This window comes from Sipha flava, unplaced genomic scaffold, assembly GCF_003268045.1.
Source record: "Sipha flava isolate LNK unplaced genomic scaffold, YSA_version1 249_pilon_pilon, whole genome shotgun sequence".
Taxonomy (NCBI): domain Eukaryota; kingdom Metazoa; phylum Arthropoda; class Insecta; order Hemiptera; family Aphididae; genus Sipha; species Sipha flava.
The window spans coordinates 1406323-1426044 of NW_020272898.1; the positions used below are offsets into that span (position 1 = coordinate 1406323).

The window sequence follows — 19722 nt, forward strand, 5'->3', positions numbered from 1 at the left end:
TCGTGTGGGTTGAATTTATTATTTCCATATATATAAATGCTAATAAATATTCATATTTTGAATGACCTTTTTTTTTCTAGAACTGGCCCGCTAGATTTAAATTTTCTAAAAATTGGCCCTCTAGTAACTTCGAGTTGCCCATCCCTGTTCTAGGGGATCGAGACCCAGGAACAATCTCCCCCACAAAATCCACCAATGGTTGTGCTTGTACTTGTATTCTTACTCTATGTTATACAGCGAACAGTGTAACACGGTAAATATATATTTTTTTTTAGTATTCTGTTGTTGGCAGTGGTGATAGTAACAAATGATAACAAATGCATATGAAAATGTGTTTTTCTTTTAAAATAACTAAATAATAATATAAACTCTATTACGTGTTTCGAACAATCGTTTTATTAATGCATTTAAGAATGACATCATTAAAACAAGACGATGTTAAGAATCTCTTTAATAGAGAATTCAATTTTGTCAACAACTTGTTAAACCAAGTGAAACTGCCTGTGCGTGTCGAAGATTCAGGTACATTAGTACAAACATGTGCATTTTCAATCAAATTAATTTGAATAATTATAAAAAAATTTCTGGAATTCACATTTTTTTGATTACAACTTTTCTTAATACTAATCACAAATTTGTATTTCCCAATTATACTTTAGGCATCTGCTTATTATTTTCTAAAGATTATTATGTTAACTATGTACAGTATTTATTAATAAATTTTTATAATTTATTTTTATAGAATCAACCATAAAATGTATATAATATATAAATATTATTTAGTGTATATGAAGTAATATTTCTTTGGTGCGCGGTCAAAAGGTGTTAAGTCAAAAACTATGATTTTTCAGTAGGCTTTATTAAAAGTTTAAAATTTTTTCCTAAATCATATTTATTACATCAACTTTGTTATACCCATTCCAAACTAATATATACTTTAAATTGTAAGTTTTGATTTCAAAGTTATGAAAAAATTAGATTTGTTATACTTTTTGTGTACTTCACTCAAACTCACTTTTTAGAAAATTAACTTATATCATTTTGATCAAACTTAACTCCTTATGATCATATTTAAAAAAAAAATGTAAGTCTTAAGTTACTCGTTATTTCAATGTAAAGAAAAAATTAAATAATAAGAAATATAAAGTTTGTTCTTAAATAGCAATTTTAATGAAGATGGGTATGTAAAAGTAGTAAGACATTAATTTTAGATTCCTTTTTAGAGATTCAGAAGAGGAAAGAATAATATGTTTCATTTAGATGAAAAAAAAAAAACACAATTTATTATCATTATTTTTATTATTAGTTGAATAACATCAAATATTTTTATTATAATTTGTATTACACTGAATTATTTACATTTTAACAGTATTATTACTGTATTATAAAAAATAATAACAACTTCTTACAAAAAATATTTGAAAACAAAAAATAATAACTGTATATTAATTAAACTTAACAATACTAAATAACTGTATTAAAAAAATAGTATTAACTTCTTAGTAAACATATTTAACTACATAAAATAACAGCTGTATTATTTAAACAGTATTATTAATTATTACTGTATTATAAAAAATAGTAATAACTTTTTAATAAAAACCATTTAATTTTAGCAACATAATATTGTTGCGTGCAGTCTGTTCAACCGTAAAGGTGATAATGTCTAGGAATATTCCAAATAAAATACTCAAACTAATTTAAACTGTTTATTGAAATATTTCTAAGTAATTTCTAATTATTTAATTAAATTAACAAGTGCTTGTTTACATGTATGGTTTATAATCTATTATTATGGCCATGGGATACAAAAAATTTCAGTCTATAAAAATATAGTCAAATGTATGATAAAGATTCTATAATAAGCAAGGGCGGATCCAGAGTCAGGGAACTGTGGGTCAAGCCATTTCAAGCGGCCATTTATTAGGGATGAAACTGAATTAGAAATGAATACCTTGTAAAAAAATAAAACACAATATGCTCATAAAAGTGTATGAGTATATTTATATTACATTTTAGAATTAGTGATACCACCAATAATGACTTTTTAACAATTAATAAATATAATCTAATTTTATCAGTGCAACAAACATACGGAATAAAACATGAATTATGAATTGAAAAATTTTAAATTTTGAATATACATGGCATTCATTTTTCAAGTAACTCTGATGGGCCAACTGTCCGAGAGCCCAAATCAAGGTCTAAAAAGACAAAAAAAATTCCAAGAAGCCAATTTTGTCAACAAATATTAATTGTGGGTCAGCTGACCCCCTGAACCCTCCCCTAGATCGGCCCCTGATAATAAGATTATAGTTTAACATGGTGTAAAAGTAATATTATCTTTTTTGATCAAGGAACTTATAATATCTATTTTAAATGACTTAACCCCAATTGATTTTAAAATGAAATTGATTATGTTTAAATTTAAATTATTTAAGTTGACTTAATCCAATAATATCTTAAAATTGTATTTTATTTATAAATCAGAGCGATATAAATTGATATAACTCTTTAAGATCTTAATAAAAATTAAAATTTGAAACATATCTTTAATTCATAGCAACCAGATTAAATGGTGACATAACTGGTTTGTATCAAAAATCTTTTCAAATATAAAGAAGTTAAAACATGATTTTTAACAAAAAATGACTTAACTCCTTTTGACCGCACATCAAAGATTTATTGGTTCATCAATATTTTTATCTTATGTTATAGATAATCTTTAAATGTTCAAAGAAATATTTTTCTCAAACTTTAAATTGAAATAAAAGTTATTTAATAATATGAAAGCTAAAATGGCAATTACTGTTATTAATTTGGTTTTTATGACTAACAAGGGTAAAATATATTTATATATTTATTATAAATATTAAATTTAAAAAAATACATTTTTTAAGTATAATTTATTTCATATGATTGGGTGTTCAAAATTCATATTATTTTATAAAAATATGGTATTTTGACTTATATTTTTATAGTTTTCTTATTTTTATTTATTATAATTTTATTAAAAATATGTGAAATATCACATTATATTTTTTATTTACTTCTATTAATTTAATTTTCATTGGTTTTCAGAATCAGAAGACAGTGATAACAATGAAAAAGTTAGAAGTAAGTTTATTCAATACTCTCTTCTTTTATTTTTAGTAACTTTAAACAATTACATTTTTCAGAACCAATATTAGCTAGTAATGAGATTCATAGAGCTCAAAGTATAGATGAATTGCATTCAAGACTGGCTGCAATAAGAGGTAAAAATATAATTTTACATAATTTTAATTTATTATTAAAATACAAATATTCTGAAGTTATTTTAAATAATTTTTATACTATAAGTGATTTACTTCAGCTGTAACTACTTTTTTCTAGCTAAATTACTTTTTTTAAATTTTGTTAATAGGATCCTACACTTCACATTTCCTACACTTGTATGTGATGTTCTTGTCTCACAAATGTAAAGCATACAAATTTCTGTCTGATAAAACTAATTGTATGTATGTATTATTAGTTTTAATATTAAAATAAAATGACCTATTATCAAATTAAAAGAGATTACATTATCTATTTCTTCTTGTAAGGGATTAAGATATTTGAATTGTGATTTATAACTTTTTAAAAATTAAAATATTGTAAAAAAAACTTACAATAATACACAAATGTTTACATTAGTTTGATGATAGTTCAGCTTACTTTAAAATTAAAGCTAACAACATAAAATTAGTTCTACTGAACGCAAATTTGCTATTTTACAACTTTGTGAGAATGAAACAACCATGTGAATACACCTCTATCTTAATATGTTATCATAATCTTTAAATAAATAAAATACTTTTGTATCTTTTTTTGTATGTTTTATTAAAATTGCCTCAGTGTTTTTTTTCTTTTTTTAGCCAAACATAGCCTATCTCTTAAATAATGATTTTAGTTAATGACTATGTTTAATCATCATAACCTAATTACTGCTAGACCTTAGTCACATTTAGTGTCTTACAAATAACAAATCAATCATTATAATCTCATTTAAACTATTAATTATGAACTTTATTTAAATAGAACTTGATGAATTGTCAGCATCCTATCCTGGTGTCCATCAGTTGACAAATTCAATTGAAAATGATTAAACCTAAAGACATTATATTATTAATTAAGATATTCTATCTAACAATTTAAATTTTGATTCCTAGTGCAGTAGCTATTTTATAAAAATTTTCCCATTTTTTTTTTTGTAGACATTTTAAGGTATTACTAGTAATAGTTTTTCAGTTATATTTAAAAACAAATATAAGTTCTTTAATATTTTAATAGTACCATGTATTATACAATTTTTTTTTTTGTTTTATAATTATTTATTTTTTCAGAAAAGAAATATTCATACAAAGGAAAAATAATTAAAAACAAACTTCAAAATAAAATCAAGAGAAAAAAAAAGATTAATGAGAAAAATGAGAAAACTAAAGGTGAAAAAAAACCTAATGAAAATATTGAAATGTCAAATGAAAAACCATCAAAAGTAAATGGAACAAACAGTAAAGCTAAATTAGTTTTCAATCGAATAAATTTCTTAGGAGAAGAAACAACAAAGACACTACCTCCAACCAGCTCAAATGCAAAAATAGCATTAGATGAAATCAAATCAAAACAACAATTGTATGAAGAAATGGAAAGATCTGGTGAAGTAACTAAAGCTAAAGAATTGAAAGAACATGATGCATGGAAAAATATTTTAGCTAAAGCTGAAGGGATAAAAGTTAAAGATAATGTAGAATTATTGAAGAAAACCATTGCCAGAAAAGAAAGACAAAAAAAAGTCAGCAAAAATAAATGGGATGAAAGAAAAGATATTTTAGAAAAGACAAAGAAAGAAAAACAAGATAAACGTACAAATAATTTATTGAAAAAGAAACAAGAAAAAAAAGAAAAAACAAAAAAGAAAGCCATAAAAAAAGGACGTTTTGTACCAGGAGTTAATTAAAAGAAAATTGTATTTAAAAATGGTAATATTATATCGAAATTATAAACTTTTTGTATTATTTCATTCTTTTTTTTTTTACAAATATATTTTATATATTAGACAACAAATAAGTGTAAAAAATTATCTGGGTAACTCAAGTGTTCACTCATCCATTGAATTGGTGTTTCTTTGGGAATACATATTCCATGTGTAAAGATTTTAGCTGAAAATAATTAAACATTATTTTTTATAAAAAGTATAATTTATGATTGATAAACTTACGACTATCCAATAATGGGTACTTCAATTTTATTAATTCCCCTAAAGTTATTTGGTTTCCATCATCTGAAACCGATTTAACTAATGTCTGGGTCATAACTGAAGAACCTGATTGATAAAAATGCACAGGTATATATTTAAAATAATTGCCTTCAGTTGGTTCCATTAACTTTTTATTTTCTGACCAAAATTGATCAAATTTATCTAAAATATAATATTATTATAATACTATATTGAAATAACAAAGCAAATTTACTTACCATTAAGTAGTCCATTCCACAATTGATTGTGTTGATGTCGTTGCATAGTTGAAAATACTTGACTTCTATGTTTTAACATATCAGCTTCTTTCATTGATGACATAAAATTTGATTCTACAGCTTCTCTACAGAAATGTATAAAGTAATTGTCTTTCATTTTTAAATCATTTTTTTTTTTTTTTACCGGCATGAACATCTGATAAGTTGATCTTCAGGAAAATTATCAAAATGAATAGTTATTTGCCAAGGTAAATCAACTTGATTATCATTAGTTGTAAAGAGATCATAAAGAACACCGATAGGATTATTCCTGCACAGTTGAAAATTATATTCTATAAGTACAAATATGTTATTAATGTAATTTATTAATCAATTATATGAATAAATGATCTAATTACATAAATTTACTGTTATTTGTATAGTATAAATATGTAATATTGATTATAAATATTATTTAGTATTATGTTGTAGTATCATAATAGTAATATAAATCAATGGTAATCACTTGATTTTGTTTATAATTTATAAATCAATATAAATTATATATATTTACTTTATATTATTTTACTTCAATATAGAATGTGGAGTCACACTGAAAAGAGAGGCTTCAAAGACAAGATAGACTCTTTAATAGAGATGGACTGATTATTTGGTAGTTATTCGGAATCTGCCCTATTCAACCAATATTTTGAGATCAATTTATATTCTGCTATTCTATTAATATTCAGTCAAGAATACAATTTTACTAATTGGTACTTGATATTCTACTAATATATGGTATTTTATTTTCGGCCAATTTAACTCATCATTAATGGTTTCGGTCTTTTCAATAGTCAATTTTTAAATATTCTGAATAATATATATATATATATGTTACGGGTAGAGTAAGAAAATCGGGTAATGTACACATCATCCGAGTAATGTGAACACTACCCATACTTATTGGATAAAGTAAACATATTTGTAAAACATTTATTTTGTAGGTACATTAACCGGGTAATTTGAACATTATCTACCTTTGAGTGGACAAGTGTTTTCATAAAATACGACAAAATATGAATTGTAGATAATATAACGATAAAATATAAGTTGTACCGAAATGAGGATAAATTGTGTGCATTGATATTGTATAATAATTTTAAACTACAGACGGTGCTATTGGTTTTCGAGTTCACTTGTTCAGTTTATTAATGTTTGATAATTAATTTTTTTTAAAAAAAAACTTGTCTTCATAAAAAGATAAATTATATGAAAATTATAATAATTAAATTAATGAAATGAATGAAAATTCGATAAATTTATTGAAATCAAAATGTTATAAAATACTATCTGAAATAAGAAAAATGAATAAAAACAAATAAATCATCATGAAACTTTTATAAATATTTTATAAGTGTCGGTTACAAAAACATCTTTATGTGAAATAGCTAATGCACAATTTTTTATCGGTGGTCAAAGTTTTAAAAAACGTTTGTGTGAAAATAATCACTTAACAAATAAATATAGGAATAAATGTAAATCTGGGGAGATATTTTGCAACTCAAAATGTCTCAAACTGTTCCAATAAATAACTATATTTAATTTTTTAAATTTTTTATTATAAAATAATAACTTAATACATAATTTAGATACTTAATAATTTTTTTTTAAATTAACCTTATAGCACACTGGATAATGTACACATTATACTATTCATATGAATAAGGTGTACATTACCCGGGTAATGTGTAAACTACCCATTTTTGAAATTTATCCGTAACGTATAAATGGAACAACCTATATTTTCTTTAACTTCAATATCTTTTTTTCTACCCAAGGCCGTATCTGGAGGGGTCCGGGGTATCTGGACCCACGCCAAAATTTCTTCAATATTTATACAAATACTAAAAATACTTATATATTTTTAATAATACCATAAATATTTTCAGTCAAAAATGACTTAAGCTCCAATTAATCATTGGCTGATTTTAATTTTATATCATAATATCATATGCAAATATGATATTAATTTTAATAAAAAAAGATTAAATCTTTTTCTGTCTTATTTTTAATCAAATATCAAAAGTTAAAATCTAAATTCAATAAAATTACAATATATTTTGGACCCCTCCCGAAAAAAATTTCTAGATACAGCCTTTACCTACCTATATAGAGTAGTTTATTTGTGTTTATTCTAATTTTATATATTGTACATGGAATAACAATGTATTATAAAATACATACATAAACACATATTGTTGTTCTTTAATATTTATAGCTTATACTAAATTTAATCTATTTAGTTTATTAAATGAATAATAATATGAAAATTTTCTTATTATTTATTAACTATTGAGAATATTTTTTTTTTTTTTATCATTCTATAAATTCATATTCATAATATTTTTAACAATCTACTCATGATATATTTTGCCATGATCTTTGATATCAATATTTTGTACATAAAATTATAATATGATGAAATCAAACTACATTAGTGTATACTGCAATAAAACTAATATTTATTGCATTATAGTTTGGTTACCAGCTTCTATGAGGAATTACAATTATTACAGATTTTTTTTATACACTTGTATTATTAAAAGAAAAATAAAAGAAAATAATTTTATTTAAAACAATTGTGTACCTACTTATTTTATGTATAGCAAAAAAATAAAAATAAACTATCAAGATTTGATTTTGTAATTAAAAATTATAGAAAAATGATATACTCATTAATGTGATATGATTGAAAAGCTTCATATTTTTATTTACTATTATATTTTTTTATTAGGTTTTTTTTTAAATCAGAAAAAAATGTATTATATATTAGTGTTATAACATGAAGTAATAAGATTAATTACATGAGTATAAATACCAATTTGGATAAATAAGTTCAAAAATTACCATTTTACATGTTGGTAGATTGTTATTATTATTAATATCATTATATAATAAATAATATAATATTTTTTAGTATATTTATATTTCTTTGAAACACTGACTAAATAAATCAATAAAATTTTAATTATAAAAATATAATTAATCTCATATAGCTATTTAAAAGCTTACCATTTTAATGGAACATTCTTAAATTCTAACCACATTTCCATTTCTTGTTTTTCAGGATCTACATGCTTCACAAAATGTTTTTTTACCTTGAAGATATAATTTAAGTTAATTATAAATGAATTTATAAAATAAAGACTAATTATGAAATTAAAACTAAAAATAGGTACTTCTTTCGTTATACTAATTATCATCATAATAATATAATATACTTTTTAGATCAGTACTTCTCATCACAAGGTCCCTTTAACAAAATGTTGCAGCCTGCACTAAAAGTAAGTTTATGTTCTAAAATTCAAAATTAAATAAAGTAAGTTAGAATAAAATAAATAAAATACGTATTTTTTGGTTTCAGTGAAACTTTTTAACAAATTATTTTTATTGAATTTAATTATTATTTATTATTATTGTTTTATTTTATCTTCTTCGACACCTATGCTCCACTTGCATATAATACAAAAGATCTCACCAAGGTTTTGACAAGACTGATTTCTCTTTGATAGTAATTTTAATTTGAACAGAGGTATCATGTATAAATAGGACAAACACTTATTTCTTACTATTATTCTACAACTGGTTTTCCCATGACTATTTGCTTTTTCATTCAAATTTACACTTACATATTTAAAGTTAGGTACTCTTTCAAGTGTTATATCTTCGAATAAAATTTAATTTTTATGATACTGTTTCTGTGTTAGAACCAAGTATTTAGTTTTTTTCTCTTGATATTTAGCTCTATCATTTTTCCTTCATCTATTAGTATTTTGCCATGTTTCTTAGTTGATCTTCTGTTTCACCCATTATTTTATCGTCTGCATAGATGTCTAATGTTATATTTTGTTATTTTATTTTTCAATATTAAACCTATGGATTATTTTAGCACTTTTCCTACTACTCATTCCAGGGCAATAAATGAATATGGGAAACAATGCATCCCCTTGTCTCAAATTGGTTTCTACTGTAAAATCCTTTAACATTACTGAGTTAAATTTTATTTTACATTAAGAGTTTTGAATACATGTCTTCACTAATCTCACAAGTTTTGTCGGTAATCAAAGTTCAATAATCATCTGCCAAAGACTACTTTTCTTAATGGTTCATAAACTTGCATGAAGTTCACTAATAATTTGTTTTATGTGAACTCCACTTGGTAATCTCCTATTATCCCATTTACATATGGTTTTACACTATTTAGTTTTACATCTAATAGAATTTTGCATGATATATTGAAAAGTGAGATTTTACTATAATTCTATTAGTCCGTAGCATCTCTTTTTTTATATATTAGACACAATAGTGAAATGTTCCATGCTGATAGTATTGTCTCCATATTTTATTAGACAATTGTTTTTATTTAATAATTAAGAGTTTTCTCCTTTTTTTACAATTTTCTGGCCATTTAATCTTCCCTCGATACATTGTCATTCTCAAACATATTTATCGCAAATTCAACTTCTTCCTCTGTAGGTTTTTCTAGGTGTTGTTCAACAGTAATAACTTTTTGGTACTACTCATTTTGGGTTGATCGTTTAAGTATTAATTTTAATAAACTATGTAGTTTTAAGGCTACATAAATTGAATACATCCCATTTATTTTATAATCAAAATATGTAAAATTCATGAAAAAAAAAAAATTAAGTGTTAAAAGTAAATCTTCAACAACCCAAATGGAATATTAAAAATTTCTTTTAAAATTATTTACTGTAACTATCATTAGATTGATTGGTATGATAGGCATAGAATATAATTCAATAACTGTAACATATGTCACATATAAAATAAGCAAATCATAGTATCAAATGTCAAATGGAATTTCTGATTAGATTCAGATGATTAGATAGCACTTTCAGTTACATTAAATGTATAATATATATAATACATTAAAATCAAAAATAACAAATTTCAAAATCTTACTTTATCACAGACCAATGGAAAATAACTCATTCTAGGTACCATCAAATAAAACGGCTCGGGATTTTGAATACCATGGATTTCTTGTTCGTCTAATTGAAAGCATACTGCTAATTTTCCATTCCACAGATAGCTAAGAATTTCTGTGTCGTTTGCCATCGAGAACAATAATATAAACAAACCATCCAATTGAAACGTAATCGATTTCACGAAACTACACCGTTGTACGTTTCCAATATTTCCCTATCCGGGAACAAGTGACATTTTGTCATCATTCAACAAATCCATGTATTACGTTATCAAAGCGTTATCTCAGAACAAACAATACAAATTTCAAATAACCACGGCTGAAGAACGTTATCACAGAATTCTGTGCTATTCGTAGATCTATATACACCTATATTATATAATATCATAGAAATATATTATATTCTATGACAATATTTTATAATATAGACAGAGTCATTCAGAGGCGAGGGAGGCAACGGGATCATTTTGCCCTATTGTTGTAATATTTTTTAGGGAGTCCCCATAATTTCTTGGTCTAAAATAATTAATAATAAAGCCTCGATCACACTGAGTAATATTACACCCTGCGTGTCGGCGATTAAATTCGCGCGCGTGTGAGTGTGTAGCGACTTGTCCGATTACATTAAACGATTAAATTATAAATAATATGATTAATATTCAATTCTATTATATAAATATGTAATACTGTACGTTAATTTAAATGAACTTGATTGCTTAAGGTTTAGAAAAATACGTTTGCAAGAATTTTATTATTCTCAGTGAATACTTTGTTTATCATATCTTATTATTATGGTCGAAAAGCCCCCAAATAAATTTTCCCCTGGGCTCAAAAAAAATTGGGACGACCCTGAATATAGATATCTATGGTGCTATTATAAACACGATCTCTCTTTAAGATAGTTATAGCACAGAACAATATTGTTATTGATATATCTTAAATCATCGATAAAATCATAGTATTATTTGTACATGTTTTATTCAACAGTTATATACCCATCCGTATTTTTTAACAGTAGGGAAGATGCAGGTATTGCTGCCCTTGGTAAATACCGCCAACCTTATTTCGATACCTGATAAAGAATTAAGTGGATATCGATACTAGCTTAATCTTTACGAATGGATCTTCGCAGGAAAAATTGTGTCCGTAGATAATATAGCCTACATTTAACCCCTTTTTCAGAGCTATCAAAATGTGATAACATTAATAAAACGATAACACCATTTTTATTATAATTTTATATTTTGCTAAATTTAAATTTAAATCGTTAAATACATTAATAGTAAAATAAATTTAACAATACACAATTCAACAAAAAAAAAAAAAAACAATATTCACTTACGATCGTCATTTATAATGTACAGTTTAAAAGTAATAAAAAATATAACATTTTTATTACTTTCATATTTCTCCATACCTCAAGTTCAAAGTACCGAATTTTAATCTTTATTAAACGAGGACAATGAATTAATTGTAAAATACAGCAATACTCAATTATGGCACCAAAATGAAATTGGTGAATTAAGGTTTACTACGGCTGATAGAGCAGAATTGGTAGGTAGCTTATTTTATTTTATATAATATTATATTATACTACCATCTATAATGGTTACGAGCGTCTAGAGACAGCGCCTCTTATCTGCACTATTATTATCAGTATTACACTATCACTACAGTTGCCTTATCACATAATCGGTTGATTACATTTAAATAATATATTTTTAAAAATAATGAAAACAATAACAAAACCCAGTATCTACATGAACATAGGCGGTACTAGACCCTCTTGGCAGGGGGGGCAGGAAATACTTTGAGAAAAATATTAACAATGTTTTATCTAAATCTTTAGACTAGCAATACTATAAAAAAAGTATTTCTTTGATAACTATTTTAACTTATTTGAAATAAGATTATTTTGTAAAATGAATAATACACTTACAAATACCTACATTTATATTATTTTAATTAAAATTTAAAATAAAAACTTACCACAATTTACCTGTGATGGTTCTCATAGGCGGACCCAGAGTGATACATTTGAGTGTGCCCTGTAATTTTTTGGTTGTTTTTTCAAAATATAAAGGGGAGGCTATAAATACGTACATGTAGACCGTGTTATAATTTAAATTCTAAAAGTATAGGCTTCGTTAATGATGTAAAATAATGATTAATAAAATATACACGTAATTATTATTTCAGACTTCTTCTGAACATTTGTAATATTATTTAGAAAAAACTAAAATTTATAATTAATGTGTATGCACTTATATTCTCAATTGTAATTATTAGATTTTTTTATTCACATTATTCACATTAGGGTGTACCAAGGCACACCTGTCACACCTCGTAGAGCTGCCTATGATGGTTCTTGTATAAAAAAGTCGTATAAAGTTTAAATTTTTTTCTTTTGTTTGTGTTCATAATTTTTGTTATAAATAATATTATCCAAAAAAAATCAAGTCAAATCAAAGTATAAAATCATATAAAACGTTTGTGATACAGATAATAATAAAGTAATAATATTGGTTCATGATTTCTCAATGACAAAAATAAAGTATAATAATATTGAAAATGTTGACGCAAAAAATTTAATCAGCATATTTACATGAATGGCTTCAACGGTTGTAGATAATAATATTATTACTTACAACCATGCAGACTCTAAATAAGTATGTAATATGAGGGGTTACCAACCAATATTTGAAATGTATAGGGTGAGTAAGAACTCGCAGGGGGGACAGCCACCTACTTTGCCCCTCCCGTAATACTGCCTATGTACATGAAGTGTAAATACTGTGTTTTGAATTTGTAATGAACTCAGCTGAAAATATATTTCAAGCATAGTGAAATTAAAATTCGAAACACAGTTACTATTACCACCGATTTTTTTTTAATATTGGACAGATTTTAATGAAGAGCCAAAGGGTTTAGACTTCTTACAAAAAAAACTTGAAAGATTACAACATATGCCCCTAAAAAAATTACTCAACATAGAGAAATTAATCTCAATAAAAAAAAAAAGAATTATTGATAAACTCGTTCCAGTTATGGTAGAAAATAGAAATTTCTTACTAATTGAGTATTTAAATAGAAATTCAATACTATTTAAAGTAAATTAGTGGGAAATAAGCATTTTTTAACTTGTTATTGTTTTGGAACTGTCATACGAGATTGTGAAAATACTCCATTCATGAAACATCTTAAACATTTGCTAGTTCAGTTAGGAGTGTATTTAGACTTTATTCTAGGAGTTATAGAGTGACTCGATTTTTCACTATGCCACTTCTTGGCGAATGATAAAATAGGATTAATGATTTTTCAGAATGTTTGCATACAAAATATATATCTAGAGGGAGAAAATTGCTCCATCAACCCTCTCAAATACACCCTTAAATGGCCTTCATTTTTATTTAACAAATATTATTTACACTTACTATGTTTAAAATTAAATGTGATAGGATTTTATAATTTCTTAAATAAATTTCAAAACACAGTATCTACAATTACAGCTGAATGAAAGCTAAAAAAACCATTTTGTCGATTTAATTTGAATTTTACGCATTTCCTTGATAACACTATGTAGTTTCAAGTGATAAGTTTGAAGTTAAGATGGCGGCCAGAAGTACATTACAAAAATCATTTTCATATGGAATTATGAAAAATACACATACTGTGTTTTGACGATGTACAGCTGATACATACATATTTAATGAAACTCTTAGTTAGATGATTAAATAATTTTTTTAATTTAATTTGGTTATTATCTTTGGTCTTATTTTTTAAATTATGATTTTTACTAAAATGGAAGATACTAGATATTTCAACAGTTTGAAACATATCCTAGATAATTTAAATATAGTGAATAATATTTCTCTTCAAGGAGAAACTAATAATTTTGATATTCATTAATTTTGTAAATATTAAAATATTTTTCACAGGTTGGTATTGATATTAAAAAAAATGTATCCTTTCTGCAATTTTATTGAAAACTTTGAAAAGTCACAGTCAATCTTGGTGACTATACTGAAAGAAAAAATAAAAGATTCTGGTTCAAAAAATCAATTAGAATAAATGTTGAAAACTCCACACCTAACTGAGAGTAAATAATGCAATGTTAAAATATTTACCTATAACAATGTATTATTTAATAAATAAAACATAATTTTTGATATTCACAAATTAATGAGATTTATATATATTTTTATTTATTAATTTCAAAATTAGCAAGTAAAATATTTCAATAAAAATAAAGGCTTAGCCTACTATTGATTTTTAAAAACGACCAGTTTATATTTTAAAAATCATCATCCGGTATTTACAAAGTAAATTATTAATATACTAATTAGATATAATACATCAACACCTCAAGATTATATTTTACTTTAATGCTAGTAAATTACTTCTTACCCAATGATGATTTTCAAAATCGAACAGGTCATTAAAACACATTAAATATATTTCAAACTATTTTTTAATATTATGTTTATTATTAGAGTGTTTTTTATTTAAATTGAATAATATTTATGTATTCTTTATTTTTATTAATATATTTTAATTACAATTTTTGTTTGATTTTAGATTGTAAAAATGCTGTTATTTTCTTCCTTCTTCATTCCGTTTTTATTCCAACTGCTAAAAAAACAACCAGAGATGAAAGTGGCAAAATTAGTTTAAAAAAATTTTCTATTCGAGAATCTCAAAACAGTTTTGTCATAACTGAAAAAACAAGTGCAGGATTGGAGGAAATTTTGTCAAAGAACACCACACAAATTCAACCATGTCTATTAGTAGTTGGAGAAATTAATAATCCTAAACAAATCGTGGTTTATTTTGATAGCATTAATTTTGTAATTAATATTATAATAAAAGCAATTGAAATCTGTTTTTCAATTTTTCATGTATTTAACATTGAGTATCCAATAGAATCTGGAAACTTTTGGTTATTTATCCAACAATATTATTTTAAATTTAAAACTTCATACGATAAACCATGTATACAAGTGAATTAAACAATTTCACAACTCAAGGTGATTGAAAAAAATAAAAAATATTAAGTTGTTGAATGCAAATAATAAAGATTTGTAAAAATGTGCATTGTTTTAATAATTTACTCCTCAGAAACTCTATATGATAATGCACTAATGTATAAGGATAATGATTTTAAAACATAGAATACATTATTGATTTTATTTATTGACATTTATAATATAAAAAATTTACTTTAATTTTAATAAATAAAATTCATATTTAAATTAAATTAAATGTACTAATTTAATAAATATAATTTTATTTTAAAAATTGGTTTGGTTAATTTAATAAATATAACTATGGAATCAATTAATATATGGTAAATTTAATGAATTATGTAGGTAAGATTCTTTCCAGATGTATAAAATACAATTGATAAAATTATAATATTTTTTTTTAATTCAATAATTTTATTTATCGACTGAGAGTTTAATAAAATAAAATTTGTATTATTAAAAATTGTGCTAATTGACCGTATTTTAATAATTTTATTATTGATTCAACTCATAGTTTTGTTGATTTTACCTAGTGTTTTGGTACAGTGTATAATCTAAAAATGTTTATTTCTAGCCTCTGTTGCTTCTTCTGATAATTGCCCAATTGGCAGTAAGGCTTTTTTTATTATTATAGGTCCATGTAATTATATTTTATGTAGTGTCGGAGTCATAGGATGCTAAGGGCATAATTGAACATAAAGCTTTGCTGTGTCCATGGTATAGTTTCTAAATTTTCGAGTATCAATTTTATACCCATTAGATATCGTTTGTAAAATAATATTTAATCTGTAAATTAAGTCTGCACTTATTCTCGTAATTTCTGCAGCAAGTTCTACGTTATTAAAAAATCTTCGGCTGATATTACGATAATTAGTGTTTCCAAATCCAGCTTTTGGTACATCTACAATGAATCCCAACTTGTTTTTAAACTCTTCTTGAATTTCAATTTTTCGTTTTTTTAATAAATCTTTATCTTCTTGAGATCTTATTTGCCATTTTTTTTACTGGTAGTTTGTAAGCCAAATGAAGTATACTTTCAAAAAAAGCGTATCGGTGCATGTAAAATTGATAAGCCAAATTATAGCGCATCTTCATTCATCTCTGCACTTTATTTTGATTTTGTCAAATCTTTAAAATATTTTGTAGTAGCTCCGCATATATAACATCTCATAGTTGATTTTGTATTGTTTATTGCGTTACAAACTTTACCGTCAACCATAGTAAGTGTCAGTGTATGTTTCACTTCGATGTGCTTATTAATTTCCAATACCGTGTTATTTAGAGAGTTAATTTTAGTTTTAATATATTTAAACTCACTGTTTATAATATCCGTAGATTCCTTAACAAAATGAGTTCTGATCGGTCGGCCGTATCAAGGCGAAAAAAATGTAGGGTTTTGCCAAATAATTTGTTTTGTGTCTGTACTGCAAAATAATCGTAATGGTACTATCAAGGTTTGGAATATATTAGAATCTGCGTCTGTACTATTATCGAACTTTTGCTTAAATTATGTTTGTTGTGATCCATCACATCCCCACTTTAATATTAACTCTAATGAGTTACATTCATTTGCACTCAATGTATTTAATACGTCTTTGAGATAGTCTACTAACCGTGTGACAGTATGATCTAATAAATTCTGGAGGTTTATTTCAGCTAAAGTATTTGTCACTGTGTAGGATTCAGGTGAAGGATAGCAGCATTTTTTGTATTTTTATAATAAACTATAACATGGGAATACATGTTTAGCACTTGAAGCATTTATTTAGTACTGTTTCAGAGATAGACCGGCTTCTACAAAAATTGATAAAGCTTGAGTAATATGCATTTTTTCTTTTTTTTATTACAAGCTTTCTGTGTACGCTTTTCTGTACTTAAGTGCTCTTCCAGAAGATTTTGTAATTTAATTCAGAACTTTTGAAGCAGCAATCATGCCTGATTTTTTTAATTTTATTTGTGTAGAGAAATGTAATTCATCAATGTCTACGTTTTCACGAATATTTTGAGTCTTTCTTTGTTTACTTTCTTCTTTTACTTCGTTCACTCAACTTATTAAACGGTTTTGTTGGTCGTCCTGGTCTGGAAATTACAACTGGTATTTCAAAACACCCCTGGAGCCAATTTTTATTTTGCGATAGGAATATCTTATCTCTTCGATAGGCACATGACCATCGATTTTAATATTCAGATTTAAAGTACGCTAACTGTTTTTTTTAGTTTTACTTTTTGATTTTCTGAAAAATTTTTTCAGTAAATAATCATCAAGACACTTTAATTTTTCATGGAAATCTCCTTTAAAACTTTTCATAATATTATATAAATTACTTCTAGTGACAACATTCACACCTGATGATCCTAAATTTAAGAATAAAAATGTATATAATTCATGGAAGATAAAGATGTGGACAAAAATGTCACTATGGTCTATTAACTTGTCCTTATATTAGAATTATTCCCTAAGAAACAATCGCAATTAATCGTAGCTACATTTTTTTAATTAAGATACTTTAAGTTGTTCTCTATTTAATACAGTAAAAATGATACTTGAATATACTCGATAGTGCAAAAACGCTTAACTGTAAATTTTACAAAAAAAAAGTTGACAAATTTTTAAACTATCAATTAAATCAAATTAATCTTCGATAAAATTTAATTCTTATATATATGTATTATAAATTAAATGTATATTATAAAAGTACGTACCAGCAGTAGATCCATCCATGATAAAAAATTTAAAAAGCACAAAAATCGGTCAAATACTAATAAGTTTAATATTGATAATATATTAACGTAATCGTTCAATTTAATAATCGGGTATACTGCGGGACCGTTTATTATAACTAAGCTTAGGGACTTATAGCTCTAAAAAATATACAAATATGCATGCAAATATGCTTCTAAAATCATTAAAATATGCATTATAATATGCATTTATATGTATTAAAAAAAAAAAAAAAATTACCACATAGTACACAAAATAAAATGTGTCCATCGGATGTTAGTATGTAATTAGAATTAGATAGAATGTATATTTAAACTCCGAAACAAAACTTTGTAGTTAGCTACTCGTAGACTGTTGTACTTTCGGCATTACACAATTTTATAAAATATACCCGTACGTTTTACGTATGATTCGACGTTGCGCGGTTAACAAAAACAACGACGGATAATGAACTAAATAAATAATCTATAATTCTATATCGACTATTATCTTTATCGACATTCGGTTGATATCCAGCGGGTTATATAATCGATACAGGTTTATAGTATTATTTATACTTACACAAAAATTATAACCAGATATGAGAGGTAAATTGCAGATAGCATATTCCTCTTAGTACATTTTTTTCGATCGTTTGAAATATATATATAATTATATGTATCTATAATTTTTAATTTTAAATTTGAAAAATTTGTCAAAATATGCAAAAATATGCATATTCAAATTTTAGGTCCGATATCATGGCACTGAGAAACGAATTTATTAGGTACTCTGCTATATTTAACAATAGTTAAAAAAAGTATGCAAATGCTAGAAGTCCCTAAGCCTAATTATAACTTTTTAATACCAATAGAAATGTGAGATCAATAAATAAAATATGAAGCATAGTTTCATAACAAGTCAATCACCTGTCTTATCGATTGCGATTAAATGAAGTTTCCAAAATCTATATTTATCCGGATTTTTATTGTAAATACTTCACTGTGCGGCGGCTAGATTTTCATTATAGGTAGTGCAATGTTTGAATGCTGTTTTATTTATTAGTTTTTACAATCTTTTTGGACATGACATTAGTTCCATTTTTATACGTTTCATCATCTATTCCATGGTTTTACCAAAAAACTGTATTATTTAATAATTTGAAGAAATCTTTTTCGAAGTCGTTTACGGCTCTTTTCCTCATTTCAATGTTCAAATTTATGTATTTTGCAAGCCATGCCGATTGTCGAAACTCTATGTACTTTTTTCACGATTAACTCATTTGATATTGCCTTTTGTAAATTTCTTTAGTGTATGATACGAGTATTCTTATTTTTTTTTCGAGTGTAGCCATCAGTTTTTAACTTATGAACTAGGAGGAATTTTGTTCTCGGGTAAAAATGGAAGGTTGTTGTGTTCATCGTGTAAATCTTGAGAATACGATATATCCACTTCATACACTCTACCTATATCTGAGGTATCTGTCAATGTTTCCAAACCAACTAGGATAGGCT

The 19722-nt window shown here is 25.0% G+C and overlaps 3 protein-coding genes across 3 annotated transcripts; 2 read left to right on the top strand and 1 right to left on the bottom strand.

Annotated features, from left to right (window-relative positions):
• Window positions 1–302: 302 nt before the first annotated feature.
• LOC112684330 (surfeit locus protein 6 homolog) lies at window positions 303–5036 on the top strand. Its single transcript, XM_025555788.1, has 4 exons — window positions 303–522; window positions 3082–3117; window positions 3180–3257; window positions 4365–5036. Exons 1-4 carry the CDS (start codon window positions 402–404, stop codon window positions 4976–4978), a joined length of 849 nt encoding a protein of 282 aa, XP_025411573.1. The 5' UTR covers window positions 303–401; the 3' UTR covers window positions 4979–5036.
• Window positions 5012–10614, bottom strand: LOC112684331 (autophagy protein 5). Its single transcript, XM_025555789.1, has 6 exons — window positions 10459–10614; window positions 8548–8633; window positions 5681–5806; window positions 5497–5621; window positions 5240–5440; window positions 5012–5180 (listed from the first exon to the last, which is right to left on the bottom strand). The coding sequence occupies exons 1-6, from the start codon at window positions 10612–10614 to the stop codon at window positions 5074–5076; spliced, it is 801 nt and encodes a 266-aa protein (XP_025411574.1). The 3' UTR covers window positions 5012–5073.
• A 1213-nt stretch (window positions 10615–11827) lies between these two features.
• LOC112684334 lies at window positions 11828–15492 on the top strand. Its single transcript, XM_025555792.1, has 3 exons — window positions 11828–12037; window positions 14422–14582; window positions 15062–15492. Exons 2-3 carry the CDS (start codon window positions 14555–14557, stop codon window positions 15490–15492), a joined length of 459 nt encoding a protein of 152 aa, XP_025411577.1. The 5' UTR covers window positions 11828–12037; window positions 14422–14554.
• The last annotated feature ends 4230 nt before the right edge of the window (window positions 15493–19722 follow it).

Bases quoted from the DNA above. Each gene is read 5' to 3' on its own strand.
- LOC112684331 (XM_025555789.1), bottom strand. From the start codon at position 10,614: ATGGCAAACGACACAGAAATTCTTAGCTATCTGTGGAATGGAAAATTA. The intron at 5,807-8,547 runs GTAAGCTTTTAA...TCAACTGTGCAG, and splicing joins AAGAATGTTCCATTAAAATG to GAATAATCCTATCGGTGTTC. The intron at 5,181-5,239 runs GTAAGTTTATCA...AATTATTTTCAG, and splicing joins GTACCCATTATTGGATAGTC to CTAAAATCTTTACACATGGA.
- LOC112684330 (XM_025555788.1), top strand. From the start codon at position 402: ATGCATTTAAGAATGACATCATTAAAACAAGACGATGTTAAGAATCTC. The intron at 3,118-3,179 runs GTAAGTTTATTC...TACATTTTTCAG, and splicing joins TAACAATGAAAAAGTTAGAA to AACCAATATTAGCTAGTAAT. The intron at 3,258-4,364 runs GTAAAAATATAA...TTATTTTTTCAG, and splicing joins AAGACTGGCTGCAATAAGAG to AAAAGAAATATTCATACAAA.
- LOC112684334 (XM_025555792.1), top strand. From the start codon at position 14,555: ATGTTGAAAACTCCACACCTAACTGAGA. The intron at 14,583-15,061 runs GTAAATAATGCA...GTTTGATTTTAG, and splicing joins AACTCCACACCTAACTGAGA to ATTGTAAAAATGCTGTTATT.